General features: G+C 46.0%; 1 protein-coding gene and 1 pseudogene across 6 annotated transcripts in view; both read right to left on the reverse strand.

Moving 5' to 3' along the window:
• GRM2 (glutamate metabotropic receptor 2) overlaps positions 1 to 18,854 on the reverse strand; it is a 101,228-nt gene that overhangs the window by 64,312 nt on the left and 18,062 nt on the right. For all 6 annotated transcript variants that reach the window (XM_085864034.1, XM_085864033.1, XM_085864032.1 and 3 more), the window contains one exon: positions 18,279 to 18,493. In XM_085864034.1, the coding sequence (XP_085720160.1) occupies positions 18,279 to 18,383 (105 nt within the window). In that variant the 5' untranslated portion in view covers positions 18,384 to 18,493. The remainder of the gene's footprint in view (positions 1 to 18,278; positions 18,494 to 18,854) is intronic.
• Positions 1,082 to 5,150, reverse strand: LOC147008740 (uncharacterized; annotated as a pseudogene).

The following is an 18,854-nucleotide window of genomic DNA, read 5'->3' on the forward strand; positions in this document are numbered from 1 at the left end:
ACACCAACCACTGTGTTGAAGGAACATCGAGGGTCGCCCAGCGAGTCACCACGAGGGTGGCAGGTCACCAGCCCGGTCTCACGAACTCATTCGGTCTCCAAAGCTCCGTGAACATGAAAGGCCGACGGGCCCTGTTCTTACCCTTTCCTTTCCTGGGGTTTTCTTTGTATGAAAGTTGTGGTGCCGTGTCCGCTAAGTAGAATTGTGGTTAAGTGATTGTGTACATAATAAATAGGTACGGCTGTAGGTCTTTGTTTGCTCGTGTCTTGTCCCTACCCCCATTCATTGCATACGTGCTTGTATATCTGCATTGCTTCATTGACTGCATATGTGTGACAAATAAATGTCCTTGTTTGAATGTTCACCTGCTCGTTGCGTCCCCTTCCTCCATTGAGCTGCTGTAATTATGTACGGATTATTATCTGGCTTTTAATAGCCGATAAAGTAATCGGATCCGACGGGGCTTGGTGATATGAAACCGCTCGGCAAATCGCAAACGGAACGAGCTGCTTAAGAATGGCTCGTTTTCGTGCAGGCTCCATTGAGGTGTAAATCCCCAGCATTTCTGTCTGCGCGCATACTTAGGTAAATCGACAATTCGGCGATCGGACCGTGTCGCGCATGGACAGAAGAGTTGGCTGATTTACGGTGTGGTTAAAAACAAACCGTAGCTGGATTTCAGCGTTGATCCGAAAGCTGCGACTAGGATTGCCCGTCCAGTGGGCGCGCAGCCGCGATTAGCTAAAAGTGGTCGCTCACATGCCGAACGAGTGGAACCCACAATAATATCTATATATATATATATATATATATATATATATATATATATATATATATATATATATATATATATATATATATATATATATATATATTAGCGCGCATCAGACCGCCCAACTTTTTCGAAAAAATTAGAACTCAAAATCGGCAGTATGATTTTTTCGTTCCATTTATACATAAAACAATAAGAAACTACTTATTGGACAAACCCAAGCGAGTTTAATTCACATGGTCAGGCCAAACAGATGCCTACAGTTATCAAGTAACAAGTCAGCATTCAGACGTGGCAACTTTGTTCAGTCTATGATTTCGACTTTCGCTTCCTCAGATTTGGGAGCCATTTTCTGTTTTGTTCCACTACTTGCAGGACACTGATATTTCTCTTCCGTTCTGGCAGATTGCAGGAAGTCCGTGCTCAGTTTCATCGCCCTTTCAGTAGCATCGTTTGTCATGTTGAGTGATCTCGCTTCACATTTAGATGTCATGAATGAGGTGAGATCATCCCACTTATCGGCCAGCGGTAAACCTCGATAAAGGGCTATATTTTAGGAGTTTAATCAGCCGGCTTGACACAAAGCTACAACAGGTCTCATATGAAAGATGGTGATTTCAGTAACACATTTATTCCTGTTGTCCTCATATTTTGGTGTGCGGTCCATGAAATTTTCACATTTGAAGGATACACCCGTCTGAATATTTGGACCATTTCAGAAAATCACATAATTTCCCACAAACTACAAGTCCTTGTTGTCTGTCCACGACCTGGGGAAAAGACAGATGAAAGAGTACATCACAGAATCTCTTTGCACTGGGGGGCAGAGAAGCATGTACCAGCCAATTCCAAAATCCAAACTCAAAACGTTTTCGATTTCCAAAAAGAAAACAAAAATCCTGATTTTGGGTCAGAAAGCATTGGTCGCAATCAACCCGGAAATGGTTTTCCGCCGTGCTTTGCTATTGACTCAAGTCCGCCCTGACCTGAACATGAAGCACGTCCTGAGCTATCCCATTACGTCTGTTCCGACATCTATCTTTCATGAAGATGGAGCTCCACGGAAGAACACCAAAGCAGAACGAGGGCATATTCTCGAGGGCCTAGTCGATGAAGAGCACGAAAACATTGCCATTGATAACCAACATCGCAGCGTGTACATCAGGGATGCTATGGCTGAACTCCATATCCTGGGTGGAAATGGTGGTACGTTTAGTAACTTGGCGCAATGTTACCTAAACCAGTTGCTTCATTGCATCAAAACACACCACACCCTCATCGACGTCTTCGACCTGATGATGTCAATTCTGTGAAGACAGAGGAAAGAACGAGACGCCTTGCTGTTGCAGGTGGATCCCGAAGCTCCCAAGTCATTGCTGGACGCCCAGTACCACGATGGACGAAATTCATTGCTCTAGGAGATGTTATATGGTCTTGTGTGTTCATGCCGTGGTAGTGAACCATGCACCAACAGCCACAGCTGCTCACAAGACAGTTTGCCATGCACTCGTTAGTGCAAGTGTGCCACCAGTGACAGGCAGAGTGGCAACGAACTGTCACATGGTGACCAAAATGACACGGACAGTGATGGTTGAACATATCGAGAACACTCGCTCAAAATATATGTTTTAGTTCATTTCTCGTAGAACAATGTGTATCGGTGTAACATATAGTTATCACATCACTTGTGCAAACTTCAATCACTATATCGTATAAGTTGCTCATAGAAATTTGTTTCAAAATATTCTCATTATATTGATATGGTAAACTGAACACATATAAAATAAACAAAAAAAATATGACAATTGGCAAATGTTTGTTTCTGTAGTTGATGATTTTCGAAGTTAGCGGTCCGGAAATTAAGTCTTTTTTCTATTAAAAGCACTCAAATGTACATATATTTATCTAGAAGTATTCCATTAAGTAACTAGTCGTATTCCCCTGTTCATTTTGCACATTTCAATTCCAATCATGTAAAAATACGGCGCATTGCTTTGTAGTTATGGCTAATTCACTGATTTTCGGAAATGGTCAAAATTTTCTAATGGGGGGTATCCTTCAGGTGTGAATATTTCATGGGCCGCATACCAAAAAATGAGGACAACAGGGCAAAATGAGTTACTGAGATCCCCATCTTTCATATGAGACCTCTTGTAGCTTTGTGTCAAGCCGGTTGATCAAGTACCAAAAAATCTGACCTATACCGCTGGCCTATTATCCACTTCCTCCAACAGAAAATCGTTGTCAAGATCGAGTAATCTGAACATGAACCACGAGTCCTCGGTTACAAGGTCAGCAAGTTTTGTTTGGATCTTTATATCGGCTGGAAAGGTAGGTTTTCCAAATCCAGTGCCAAAACGCTCCGTGGACAAGTTCTGCATCAGATCATCGTCTGGTTTTAATTCAATGAGCTTGTCAGCAAGCCCATGTCGTTCACTGTAAGGGACAAGTTCGCTGAATAAGGCCAACGGTACCATTTCTGCGGTGAGATGCCATGAATGTCGTTTGAAGGCTTCTCTAGCGCTGTCTGATATTGGCTCACTGATTTTAGCGTACCGTAGTACGTCCTTGTAAAGGGTCAAATCATTCCATGGCGAGTCTGTTGCACGAGAACAGGTCACCCACCACTTGAAATAAATCAGCGCCACGAACGTTACGAATTCTCGTATCTTGGGGACCTGCTTCTGTGTCGTAACAGTACCAAGCGGTAATGTCTCTATTTGCTGTGCCAGTAATGCCATTTTCACCGAATAGATGACTTTTGCCATCCATCTGGCCTTATGAATCGCTCCTGGCCGACGGAAATTGAAATCGCCTTCATTCTGGCCCAGATACACGTGTTCAAGATTCGTGAACTCTTCGTAGTCCTCTCTCTGATACTCTATACTGGAGGCCGCGATGATCAGAGTTTCAGCTCTCCAGTCCTGGATGAGGACTTGCGCTTCATCTTCGGAGGAATCCATATCGAACGTACACAATAACACATCGTTAGTGTGTGGTGCAGAGTCAAAATTAGTGCAAAATATCTGAAATACAGATACATCAGGGGATTTGGATGACTCAATTTTGAGATCAGAAAAAAACGTGTCCAGTTATGAGCTCGCCTACATGGTGTCGACAGGCGGACCACAACAGCGTTCTTCTTAGGTCGTTCTGGATGGCGATGCATGCAGCGCTAACATGACCAGTGTTACTTGATGTGGTGTCAAACACCATGTTCACAATATTTTCAGTGCAGTTCCAGGAACTCACCAATTGCATAGTATGCTCACTGATAATCTCACCAGCACGTCGGTCACTTCCCGTTGGATAATGGGGAGTGCCCAGTAATTTCACATCTGTGGAATCACCAACAAGAACTGCCATTCCTTCCTCAGTCACATATTGATTTGTCAGTGACTTAATTTTCTTTGAGTCCCAGTGAAGCGATGCTACCTTGGGTGGCATCCACAACTCCTTCACCGATTTAGCAATCTTCCCTCCAATTGATCTGGCCCTATCTGCACGAGAATACCACACACAAACTTTGGACGAGTCCCCTCCACATTCCTCAATCACAGCTGCTGTGAAAGATGCTTGCTGTGTCGGAGTCGTGTTCATTCGCGTAGCTAATGATACCAAACGCGGAGATTTGAGAATGTCATGTGGAATGAATGCCGATGTCCCAGGGCGGGATGTTCTATGGCGGCTCCGTTTGGGCGTGAGTGAATCAGATGTGGTGGACTCAGTGCTATTGTCTTCTGCTCCCTCACCAGCACTATCCTCCAGCTGAAATCGTGAGTGAAAAATCCTCCATTTTCACATCAGAACGGAATTTTCTATTGGCTTCTTTCTGCTTCCGCTCTTCACTTCTTTGGATCTGATGAGCCAACTTCTTGTCATGACAACCAAATGAAGCCACACGATTTGTTTTCATCGATTTTAGGAATTCTATAGCTTCAGTGTTTTTCATCAATGTTTCAGCATTAGGGGTCCACAATGGAAATGTTTGCTGGAAGCTCGACCGATTCCCTTCTAATTTCATGATGATTGCCGGTGACTATCTTCTTTCAATCGGAGTTTCTCGAAGCTTGGCGTTTCAATCCACTAATGCAATTATTTTCTCACATACTCGTTTTGACGATATCATCTGTATGTTTGCTTTGTGCTAAAATGGCACGATCTTTTCCAGGACGATTTTCGCGATATCACGTTTTGTGAAATTTTCGGCCAGTCTCTGCATCTGATGGTATTTGAAACACCTCAACACTTGCTCATTTGTGGGCAACCTCAAACCTGTGATCTCGGCATCCTCGATCGTTATTTTGGGTCCCAAACCGAATATCTGGCTTTGGCGATGTGTTCCTGGCTTACCCCCGTCCTTACACGCATCTTGTGCTTAGTTTTCCATCACTTATACGACAAGAAATACGAGAAAATGAAACACAACCTGTAAAATAGCTCCGACAAATAGATGACAGGAACCTGGATTTCCCGGAAGTGCTAGTTTCGTTTTCAGAGAATGGTTTGTGGTGTGAAATGAGGTAAAAAAAAACTTTCAACTGAGTATTTTTGGGTCATAAGATGTTGTAAGTTGTAAAGCAATGTAGGATGGTTCAACGTCAAAATCAACTTTATCGTGGATCTCGCATAGTTCTGATATTTTTATGTGTCATTTGTTTCATTGATAGGAACATAGAAAACAACCCGCTGATGCAGAATTTTGACATCGGAGCATCTGATGCGCGCTAATATATATATATATATATATATATATATATATATATATATATATATATATATATATATATATATATATATATATATATATATATATATATATATTGTTACGGTTCGATGAATCGAATGCATACAAACATACAGTTGTCCCGGAGTCAGTTATTCCATTAAGTATATGTGCAGATGGAACCCCTCCTTGTGTGTAGTGGAAAGAAACTGGGGTACGTTGCGATGATTTTTAGTTAGATTAATAAATCATTATATCCCATGACGACACACGGTACCCTCTGCCTGCTCGCACCTTCATCTCGCTTGCTACTCTCGCATGGGCTGAACAAGCGCATGTTCGCCTACTCACCTAACCCGAGACTCACTTTCCGAGGCAGAATCTTTGTGTAGTACCTTTTTGGCGAGTCCGGACACGCGGAGTGGGCGGGCTTCCCGGTATGGCTGAAACCCCGCCGAGAAATGGCGTCCCCATGGAAGCCCCGTCCAATCAGGGCGAACAGTGATATCGGCTTCACCAAGGCCTCTCCCCGCTGAGGGAGATCTATAAATTATGACAGCATTCGTTCAGAGTTGTCTGGTGAGCTGGAAAGTGAGTCGTCTTGAGCGGAGCGTTGGAGTGAGACAGTTCGTCGGCTGATAGCGAAAGAAAGGAGGAAGGTCGTGGAGTGGTTGCGCTCTTTGGGGGTCGTTCGTTTCGAGTGTGAGAGAGTTGGGAAGACCTCGACCCGACCTTGACCGGGTCTCGCGTAGGGTCCTGTCTGCAGCCCTGATCCCCACCTCGGACTCCGCTCTACTCGACCCGGGCTCCTTCGAAGACACTGTCTCCACGTGTGCGGCCATGGACCAAGCCGCACGACCATTGACAGGTGCCGCACCACGGAGCATCCCTTCCCTCCAACATTCAGGTACCCGAAAGAACTGCGATCTCAGCTCACCTCCCTCTCTGGCTGCAAAAGGTCCTTGGCCATACATCTGGGTTTATTTTCGTCTGAGTGTGTGGCGCCGTCTTTAAGTAGAATTGCATCAGTGTTTTTATTTGATCATAGTAAATCTTGCCTGTTTTATTCCCGTGTAAGTCTGCTTTGTGTACTTCCTTTGTAAGTTGATTGTAAATAAATTATTGCAGAAATGTTGCCAGTTCGTTTTTGTCTTTTCCTTCATTGGTCCGGCATGGTTCGGATCTGAGTTTAGCTGGGTCTTTATCCCCGATATTCTGTTCATTCGAGCCGGTACGTCCTTGGTAGTTCCGCTCGGCTGCATCTGATCCAGAAAGGTTTGTAGAGTTGGTAGTTCCGAGAGTGATCCGGATCGGGCAAGGCGTATCGAGGGCGTGGTTCCCCAGTAGTCGAAACCGCATGGTTAATTCGGTAAATTGGTTCGAGACAAAAAGACCCTACGCCATGCGGTTGAGTTATTGGCGTCCACGGTCGGTTAAGCGACCCGCCGAGTCACGGAATTATCCGTGAGCGACGGCCTACAATTCCGGGAGTCTGGTGGGAGACGACGTAACTTCCCCCACCGAGTGGTCGCTCTCGCCACCGAACCTCCAGCCCGCAACAATATATACATATACATATATATATATATATATATTATATATATACACAATATACACACACACACACACACACACACACACACACACACACACACACACACGTATAAAGCAGTAGAGTTTGTTTGTATGTCCCCCTCTAGCGCCCACAGTTTGCAAGTTTGACCCGACAAACCATGTATTTTCTAAACCAGCATGATGCGGGAAAGGTTATAGGACAGGTCAGTGGTGGATCCAGGGGGCTCAGGGGCCTCGAGCTCACCATGTGTAGCACCCACAGACTGCCGAGGTAAATTATAAATCCAACCTCACCCCCAGTGGTGGGAGAGAGAGGCGTGCCGGCAACCTGGACTGTGTTCATAACGAAGGAAACGAAAGTGACAGCGTCACGACACAAAACGAAAGTGTCAACGTCACGCCACAAAACGAAAATAACAACGTGTTGTCTGCGACGAATACAAGTAATTTTTGTGTTGTCTGCGACGAATACAAGTAATTTTTGTGTTGTCTGCGACGAATATACAACGTGTCCAACGTGTCTGGAAAGTAAGTGGTTTGAATATACAATATGGCACGCCCGATTCCACCCACAATTTCCTCTCAAGCTGTCGCAAATCCGACTCCAGAACAGATACCTCATGACGCAAGCATGTAAACTGACAGTATTCACCAGCAGTTACCGACTAAAATTTCCGTCGTAAAACATGGACTGACCACAGCTGCATCTCACAAGGACACAAATGATGCAGTTGCCAGACTCCAAAACCTGGAGACATTTATTACGCTTGAGATGAACACTTTGAGAGATAAGCTGTACTTCATTGGTCGTGGATTTACAAATCAGCACGTTTGAAGGATAACTGCCCAAGAGCACACCGTTGCATATTTACGTCAACTTTTCCCTAAGTGTTTCCACCAGTGGCCATTCAGTCCACAGTCGTGTAATTGATGCTGCTGTAAATCATCTCTAGAATTTTCACATTTTCCATGGATGTTTTCACCATGACATGTGACCATAGTCCACAGTCGTGTAATTGGTGCTGCTGTAAATCACCTCTAGAATTTTCACATTTTCCATGGATGTTTTCACCATGACATGTGACCATAGTCCACAGTCATGTAATTGGTGCTAATGTAAATCATATATTTGAACGAAACACTCAATACAGTTTATTTGGTTTAAAAAAAAATGACAGCTTTCTTCTACCCAATTCCCTTCAGATGCCGAAAGACTGCCCTACTCGAAGAAACATGGCGGCTGCTAGTTGTAATTGCTCCCTGGATTCCCCTGGATTCATTCGTTCGTTCGTAAGCAAACATGCCCCGTAAAGAATGATTAGGACGTAATTCTGCTGCAGCCGATGCCAAGAAGAGGGCCCGAATGACAGAGACAGAAGATTTGAAAACACTGCGTCTTCTCCAAAATAAAAAAAACGCAATTAATCTGCCCGAGCAGCGGAGTCTCCGGAAAGCAAAGCTCGCCGTCTTGAAGATCAGCGTGCACGCACTGCATCGACCCGAGCAACCGAGTCTGCTGAAACGAATGCTCACCGTCTTGAAGATCAGCGTATTCGAACCACTCGACAAAGAGAGTGTGATGCCAATAGACCAGCACTGACTTATGACCCAAATGATCTCCATGTTAAAGCAAACATTGGGCCAATGGACAAGCTCTGCTGCCACTGTGGTGCAAAAAAATTCAAGGCAGAAAGGCCTGGCATTTGCTGCTCAGGAGGCAAGGTTATCTTGCAGCCATTCCCTCCACTCCCTCAAATCCTTCAAGAGCTCTTTTCAGGAGAAGGCCCCAAGAGCAAGACCTTCCTGTCCAATATCCGTGAGTACAATGGCTGCTTCTCAATGACAAGCTTCGGACACAAGGATGCCTCTGTGCAGGGATGGTACCCAAGCTTCAAGATTCAAGGCCAGGTGTTTCACCGCATCGGCAGCCTCTTACCGCCACAGGAAGGCCAGCCCAAGTTCCTCCAGGTGTATTTCCTCGACAGCTCTGCACAGCAGACTGAAATCTGGGGCCAGAACAGGCACCCAAATCAACAGCTTCTCGGGAACTTGACTGAGTGGTTCCAAGACAACAACCACGGCATCCAACAACTCAAGACTGCCAAAGACATCATAGAAGGGGACAATACTGAAGAACGGAAGATCGTGATCAGAGAGGAAAAGAGGCCCCGGGGTCAGCATGAATGGCAATACAATGCCCAGACAGCAGCTGAGGTGGCCATCCTCATGGACAATGAACCAACGGAAAATCGCGACATCATCATTCACCTGAAGGATGGCACCCTCAAGAGGATCTCTGAGCTCCACGCAGCTTTATGGCACAGATGGTTACCACATCTACATCACCAGCAGGAATGGACGCAAGGTGACTCAACAGCAATTCTACAGCTGTCACATCATGGTAAGGGATGGCAACTACCTTCTGCAAGGTGTGCGCCTCTTCCAACAATACCTGGTAGATGCCTACTGTAAGATTGAGACTGAGAGACTTCAGTTCTTGCGCCGTGACCAAAAGGCTCTCAGAGCAGACAGCTACATCAGCCTAAGAGACTCCATCCTGGCTATTGATGGCGACCCTCGGCAAGTCGGCCAAAGAGTAGTATTTCCAGCCACCTACACTGGCAGTCCACGCTACATGCATGAGAGACAGAGTGACGCCATGGCATATGTCTGATGGATGGGCCGAGCTGACTTCTTCATCACCATGACATGTAACCCGCAGTGGCCAGAAATCGCAGACAACCTCCTGCCGGGTCAACAAGCACAGGACAGACCAGACATGGTGGCACGGGTGTTCCGCCAAAAGCACAAGAAGCTGATGGAACTGAATGTGAAGGAGGATGCCTTTGGAAAGGTGTGGGCTTGCCTGTACAGCATCGAGTACCAGAAGCAAGGCCTACCACACGCCCACAAACTCACCGGGCAAGACCCACAGTACAAAATCAGGCCGGAAGAGATCGACTTGGTCATTGCGGCTGAAATTCCCGACAAGGACAAAGAGCCACAGCTTCACAAATTGGTGCTGTCCCACATGATCCACGGCCCCTGCAGAGCAATCAACATGAACTCGCCCTGTATGGTGGACCGGCAGTGCACCAAACATTTTCCCAAGACATTCCTTCAGTGCACAGAACAAGGCATAGACAGCTATCCCAAGTACCGAAGCCGGAAGATGGCGGACACACAGGCAACATCAAGATGCTACAGTGAAGCCAATGCATCAATCTAGAGGTTACTAACCAGTGGGTCGTCCCGTACAACCCACTCCTACTGCGGGAATTTAATTGCCACATCAACGTGGAACTCTGCAGCAGCATAAACTCCATCAAGTATGTACTCAAGTATGTCACGAAGGGAACAGACCAGGCAGTTTTTGAGGTGCAGCGAACACATTACGACAATGAGCAACAGACCGAGCAGCCGAGAGTGGTGGACAAGATCGCCCTGTTCCAAAATGCGAGGTATGTGGGCAGCTGTGAGGCAGCCTGGCGCATTCTGGAGCACCCAACGCATGACCACTTTCCACCAGTGGTTGGCTTGGCCGTGCACCTCCAGAATGGACAAAGAGTAATATTCACCGAAGCCAACGCAATGAACATAGCTCAAGGGCCACCCCCAGCCACCATCCTTACTGCCTTCTTTGAACTATGCAACAATGATATATTCACCAAAACTCTCAAATACGCGAATGTCCCTGAGTACTACACTTGGAACCAAAGCACAAAGAAGTGGATACGGCACAAGAGGGGTGTCCCATTAGACGGAAACGATCCACGAAATAAGATCTGGCGGGCTCCAGCAATCGGCTGCATCTCCACCGTCAGTCCAAGGGCTGGAGAATGCTACTTTCTGCGAATGCTCCTCAATGAAGTGACCGGTCCCACATCCTTTGAGAATCTGAGGACAGTCAACAACCACGTCTGCGATACATTCCGAGAGGCCTGTCATATGAGAGGACTTCTGGAGGATGACCAACACCTGCGCCTGGCCATGGAGGAGGCCACAGTCACCCATTCTCCAGCCAACATGCGAAGTCTCTTGGCAATCATCCTCACAGACCGTGTCCCCAGCAACCCAATTGACCTATGGACACAGTTCCGCGATCACCTCTCAGAGGACTTCCTCTACCAACACAGGCGCCGCGTGAACAATGAAGACGCAGACTACAATGACGACATTTACAACCAAGCCCTCTGCTGTCTCAAAGACAAGGTCACTCTGATGGGTGGCCAACCTCTGCAAGTCTACGGCCTCCCTGCACCACAGCAAGACATGAACAAGAGGCTTTCCCGAGAATACCAGAGGGAAGTGAGCTATGACCGAGAAGACATGGCAGCGCAGGCAGAAAACCTCCAAACCAATCTTACAGACGATCAGCGCAAGGTCTACAACACGTTCCTCGAGATTATGCAACAGACAAATAACCCTAATAACAGCCACCAAGGCAACATCATGTTCTTGGATGCCCCAGGTGGCATGGGCAAAATGTATCTGATCAATCTCATCCTTGCTAAAATCAGGTCCCAAGGCGAGATTGTGCTGGCAAAAGCCTCAAGCAGAATTGCCGCTTCTCTCCTCCAAGTTGGCCGAACAATACACAGCACCTTTAAGGTGCCACTTGATACGTACAGGATGGACCAGCCAACGTGCAAAATCACCCGCAGCTCAGCCATGTCTAAAGTCCTGAAGGACACATCAGCCATTATCGTAGACGAAGCGCCCATGACCCACAAATCGGTATACGAGGCGATTGACTGCACTCTTCAAGATATCACCAGCATCAACAGACCAATGGGTGGCATCCCCACTCTCCTTTGTGGCGACTTCAGGCAAATCCTGCCGGTAGTGAAAAATGGGACAAGGGCAAACATTGTCAACGTCACCCTCAAGCAATCCCACGTTTGGACCCATGTCAAAATCATGAAACTCACCACCAACATGAGAGCTCACCTTAATAGCGACACTGCAGCTGCTGACTTTGAACACCTGCTTCTGGACATTGGAGAAGGTCGACTCCCTCTCGCTGCTGAGCCTAACACCATCAACATACCACCTACACTTGGAAAGTGTGTTGTCAGACTGGAAGAACTCAAGGCGGAGGTCTACCAAAACTTGGCAGCCAACAACAACAGGCCAAAGTGGTTAGCAGAACGGGCCATCGTCTCTCCACTTAACACCAATGTCAACCACCTCAACACTTGGCTCATGAATGAGTTCCCCGAAGAAGACAAACAGTACAAGTCAGTGGACAGTGCCACGAGCGATGAGGAAGCCGTGACCTACCCTGTGGAGTTCCTCAACTCCCTCGTGCTGACAGGCATGCCACCACACCTACTTAAACTGAAGGTCGGCTCCCCCATCATGGTACTAAGGTCCCTGGAGCCAGTGAAAACCACCAATGGCACCCGGTGCACAGTCAAAAGACTGCACGAGAACGTGATCGAGGCAACCATCTCCTGCGGCCCTTGCAAAGGTCAAGTTGTCCTCATCCCGAGGATACCACTGATGCCTTCTGATGCTGAACTGCCATTCCAGTTCCGCAGGCTACAGTTCCCCATTAAGCCTTGCTTTACCATGACGGTGAACAAGTCACAGGGCCAGACTTTCAAGGCCATAGGAGTTGACCTCTCCGCACGCTGCTTCTCCCATGGAATGTTTTATGTGGCAGCATCTCACACTGGCAACTCTACAAACCTCAGTATTATGGCTCCCAACAATCAGACCAGAAATGTAGTGTATCAAGAGGCACTGCAGTAATCACACAAGAAGTTGAGTCTGTTTTAAAATGCAGGATAACATCAACGGTCAGTATACTCCAATTACCCATTCAACTTGAAATGAACAGTTTCTCATTGCTTATTAACCCCTGAAGTGCGCAATTACACCGTCGCTCTTTATCACACATTTATGTCACCATCACACTTGAGGGGTTTAAGTGGTTAACCCCGCAGCGTAGCGCGGATACCCCAGCTAGTATGTATGTATATATATATATATATATATATATATATATATATATATATATATATATATATATATATATATATATATATATATATATATATATATATATATATATATATATATATATATTAAGCTTGGTGTTGGCTTAATGGCTCAAGCGGTGGGTTTGGGATCCTCGTGACCCTGAGTTCAAATCCCCCTTCTGTTGAATTAATACCAGGTGGGGTTGACTCAACCTGTCATCCTTCTAACGTCGGCAAAATGAGTTCCAGCTTGGTGGTATCCTGTGTCGGAGTGGCGACCCATCCAGGATTGTGCCCAATAGTCAAGGAGACTGCTTAGGCAGCACCAACACTCTGCACAGAGTATGGTCCCAATGGATGGAGATACACTACATGGCCAAAAGTATGTGGACACCTTCACGTCCAACATCTCATTCCAAAATCACGGGTATTCATGTGGAGTTGGGCCCCCTCCTCCTTGCTGCTAAAACAGCCTCTACTCTTCTGGGAAGGCTTTCCACTCGATGTTGGAACATTGATGGGGAGACTTGCTTCCATTCAGCCACAAGAGCATTCGTGAGGCCAGGCACTGATGTTGGGGGATGAGATCTGGCTGGCTTGCAGTCGGCATTCCACTTCATCCCAACCGTGTGCGATGGGGTTGAGGTCAGGGCTTTGTGCAGGCCAGTCAAATTCTTCCACACCGATCTCGACAAACCATTTCTGAATGGACCTTACTGTGCACAGGGGCATTGTCATGTTGCAGCAGGAAAGGGCCTTCCCCAAACTGTTGCCAAAAAGTTGGAAGCACATCATTGACGAGAATGTCATTATATGCTGTAGCGTTAAGATTTCACTTCACTGGAACTCAGGGGCTGAGCCCAAACCATGAAAAGCAGCCACAGACCATTATTCCTCCTCAACCAAACTTTATAGTTGGCACTATGCATTCGGGCAGGTGGCGTTCTCCTGGCACCCATCAAACCCAGATTCATCCATCGGACTGCCAGGTGATGAATCGTGATTCATCACTCCAGAGAACGCATTTCCACTGCTCCAGAGTCCAATGGCGGTGAGCTTTTCACCACTCCAGCCGATGCTTGGCATTGCGCATTGTGATCTTAGGATTGTGTGCGGCTGCTCGGCCCTGAAAACCCATTTCCTGAAGGTCTCGATGAACAGTGTTTGTGCTGACGTTGATTCCAGTCAGTTTGGAACTCGATAGTGAGTGTTGCAACCAATGACAGACGATTTTTTCCACGCTACCTGCTTCAGCACTCAGCGGTCCCGTTCTGTGAGCTTGTGTGGCCTACCACTTCGTGGTTGAGCTGGTGTTGCTCCTTGACATTTCCACTTCATAATAACAGCACTTACAGTTGACCAGGGCAGCTCTTGCAGGGCAGAAATTTGATGAACTGGCTTGTTGGAAAGGTGGCATCCGATGAAAGTGCCATGTTGAAAGTCACCGAGCTCTTCCGGGAGGCCTATTCTACTGCCAATGTTTGTCCATGGAGATTGCATGGCTGTGTGCTTGATTTTATATACCTGTCAGCAATGGGTATGCCTGGTGTTAGCTCAATGGTTCGGGTGGTGGGCTTGGGATCCTCGGATCCTGAGTTCAAATCCCACTCGACTGTTGAATTAATACCAGGTGGGGTTGACTCAGCCTGTCATCCTTCTGAGGTCGGCAAAATGAGTGTCAGCTTGCTGGTATCCTGTGTCAGAGTGGTCACCTGTCCATGATTGTGCCCAAGAGCCCAGGAGACTGCTTAGGTTGCACCAATGGTCTGCACAGAGTATGGTTCTGATGGTTTAATGGAAGTCAGCAATGGGTATGGCTGAAATAGCTGAATTCATGAATTTGAAGGGTTGTCTGCATCCTTTTGGCTGTGTGTGTGTGTGTGTGTGTGTGTGTGTGTGTGTGTGTGTGCGTGCGCGTGTGCGTGTGCGTGTGCGCGTGTGTGTGTGTGTGTGTGTGTGTGTGTGTGTGTGTGTGTGTGTGTGTGTGTGTGTGTGTGTGTGTGTGTGTGTGTGTGTGTGTGTGTGTGTGTGTGTATATACATTCTCTTTCTCCACAGTGTTCCCTAACTTTTCTCTATTTTATTTTTGTCAATTTAAACCCTGGTCACTCCTTCAGCGCACACACATATACCCTTTGTGGAAGTGGAGTACATCGATGAGTCTTCACGCAAGCATGATTACAGATGGTTACACTGATCTGCATACCAATTCACAAATACATATGTACCAACCAAACGCGTTTGTGCGTTTGCCAGGATTGTGACGTGGAAGTGAAATATTAATGTGATGATTACATCTCTTTTTAAATCAATCATGTCCTGGCTATTTGACTATTTCCATTAAATTTGGATCCCTTACCAACACCTCGTCTCTTTACCTGTGCTGCTTCACTCCAACCAGTTGTGCCGAACCATGCATCCATTGTGCTCCCAAATCAAATTCCTCCTGGCTCCCATCCGAGTATCATCACAACATAAACTGCATACAACGATGTGCTCGCCGCTCCATGCTCACGGAATGATTTTACTCATAGAATTCGAGAACAGCTTTCCAATATTGCTTTCTTTATAGCAACGCGGAGTCTGGGTCTGCGCCCTGCAAACTCGTTTGGCATTCTGACCTTGTGAATCCCTGGAAATTAAGGCATAGCGAACCATCCTGCACATTTGGTGCAATGTCGACGTGAACGCCTGGGAATCAGAAAGCAGCAAATGATGACGCAACACCTATACTCCACGCACGTGCCGAGGCTGAAAAGCACCACCGGATAGGACCTATGACATCATGCCCGCACTCCTTGGCCAAGACTCTCCGGTGGCCGCCGTCATTATGAAATCATCGACGGTGCTCTCCTGCTAAAAAGGGCACTCTGGCTTGGCGTGATGAGATTCAGTCGACAGGAATGTGCAGCCAGAGAACTGCTCTCTATCTGCCACCGACACCATAGCTTGAGGACTGTTATGACCTGGCCGACAGGAGAGAGTTTGGAATCTACAGGTAAGGATGGCATCCCGAAGGTCTCAATATCAACAGAACTTTAAACCACATAGAGCCAAACCTGCCCTTTGGGGTGCTGTGCCAGCAACCTCAGTGCCAACGTGAAACGGACTGTCCCACCTGCAATGGCATGGATGCCTATATCCTCCATCGTTATTATTAATGCACCTGAAGGTACGAATATGCTTCTTAGTCAGGCTTCTGGGTGCAAATGGTCATGCCAATCAGCTTCAAGACAAAGCATTCCATGAAATGTACATGCCAAACAAGCTGAGACAGGCCCACCTTACAATAGCAATATTTTCTCGACCACATGTCACAACCGTTTATCTTGTTTTTCCTTCCCTCTCCCCTCAAGGATGTTTTAAAAATCATTCACGTCACACGAAGGCGTAATGATGGAAAACAAATGAAATTTAACCAAGTAAATATGTAAATGAGAAACCAATTATGATTTCACCTCATTCGCTGGAGACCAAGACTGGATGGGTGCGGAGTAAGGAGAGGGGGCGGCTCATCGAGTGTGTGTACGTGGTGGGGCCATCAGTCTTTCTCGCGGAACTAAAACATTTCCTGCATATTGTCACAAAATGACCTTCACTTCTCGATTCATGCGACATTGTCGCAATTTGTCACCATGCAGGGAAGCTCCGGAATGTAGCACCACTCCTGCACATTACCAGAACACCTGGAGCTGGGATTCAAACCTGTAGCCAAACAGCTGAATTTTGTCCAAATATATTCTGTGTACAAATTAATAATAATAATCATAATAATAATAGTCTACATCATAATATGCTTGTCAGTCTCTCCCTCGGTCACATATCGCAAGATTCTGTAATCTCTAGACATTGTGAACTCAACCTTGTTTCGTCTTTATTTAATTTTAAGTTGTGTCACACAGTGTGTGTGTGTATGTATATATATATATATATATATATATATATATATATATATATATATATATACATATACACATATACATATATTATCATATACACATATACATATATATATATATATATATATATATATATATATATATATATATATATATATATCTTCTGCTTCTTTCGGCTGCTCCCGTTCGGGGTCGCCACAGCGGATCATCCGTATGATCCACATAGTGATTTGGCACATGTTTTATGCCGGATGCCCTTCCTGACGCAACCCTGGTCGCTTCTTACAACACAGGGATAAGGTACACCTATTTCAACCGGGGTATACACCGGCCCAGCACACTGGTATTCACTTCGCCTACCTCGGAAGGATGACAGGCTGAGTCAACCCCCTGGTGTATTAATTCAGTGGCCCAACGGGGCTTGAACTCAGGACCTTTTGGATCCTTTGGATCCCAAGCCGCTGCCCTAACCACTGCGCCAACACCAGGCTCTATATATATATATATATATATATATATATATATATATATATATATATATATATATATATATATATATATATATATATATATATATATATATATATATATATATATATATATTGGGCCTTGAGGACTTGTGGTAGGGAAAGAGTGTTGAGGACTTGCGGGAGGGAGAGGGCGTTGAGGACTTGCGATAGGGAGAGGGCATTGAGGACTTGCGATAGGGAGAGGGCATTGAGGACTTGCGATAGGGAGAAGGCATTGAGGACTTGCGATAGGGAGAGGGCATTGAGGACTTGCGATAGGGAGAGGGCATTGAGGACTTGCGATAGGGAGAAGGCATTGAGGACTTGCGGTTGAGAGAGGGTGTTGAGAACTTGGGATAGGGAGAGGACGTTGATGACTTGGAATAGGGAGTGGACGTTGAGGATTTGGGGTAGGAGAGGGCCTTGAGGACTTGGGGTGGGAAATGATTGAAGCCTTGGGGCTGAGGACTTGGGGTTGGAAAGGAGTGAGGAGACAGTTGAGGACTTGAAGTCACATTTTACATTATGTGGAATTTCTATGGGTACCTGGTATTGATGATCACCATGACAATAATAATAACAATTATAATACAACAGCATATCGATGTTTCATAAAGAAAGGCACTTCAGAAAACCATATTGTGACCACAAGAGTATGTCTACAAGATCCCACATCACAACTTTTAGTGGACACTTCCTTGTCCCATTTTTGCTGCCCTTTCATGTTATGTCCTTCAAGCACAATACGACCCACTCCTCCAGATGCTTTGCCCGATGAATACATGAATAAACAACAAAGCTCTATAAGCACCTTGACTTCCTTCTTGTTAGAGCTGGCATCCTCCTGTGGGTTCCCTTCTCCTGTTCCCATCAAAAGTGACATCAGCAACAGCCAGGAGTGGGACAGCAGAGCCATGTCTCCTGGGAGTGGATGTCCAAGCGACCGGTTGGATAGTACAGTAGAGCTAAGAAGAATCAATGGGTCGTGTTGTGAAGGCACTCTTCAGGGGAGTGATGAGCATTGCGCTGAAATCAGAAAGAAAATATTCTGGTTAAACGAGTATGAAACTGTCCGTGCATTTATTCTCCAGAATATCTGACGGTCTGATGGACATGCACGTGCCGAGTATGATGTATGATATGCAGTATACATACTGACTGATATGCAGTATGATGCCTTTGAGATTTTATTTTTTGTGTTGCATATTTATGTGTTCCTTAAACCCCTCAATTTTTTGACCCCCAATAATGCAACACCGAACCTGTTTTTATTACCTCCACCACCGAAGGTGGAAGGATGTTATGTTTTCACCCCTTTCTGTCTGGTTGTTTGTGTACAGGATATCTCAAATAGTTGCAGACGGATTCGGACAAAACTCGGTGGACA

This window comes from Eptatretus burgeri, chromosome 18 (genome assembly GCF_056783735.1).
Source record: "Eptatretus burgeri isolate ZD-2024b chromosome 18, Ebu_testis_v1, whole genome shotgun sequence".
Taxonomy (NCBI): domain Eukaryota; kingdom Metazoa; phylum Chordata; class Myxini; order Myxiniformes; family Myxinidae; genus Eptatretus; species Eptatretus burgeri.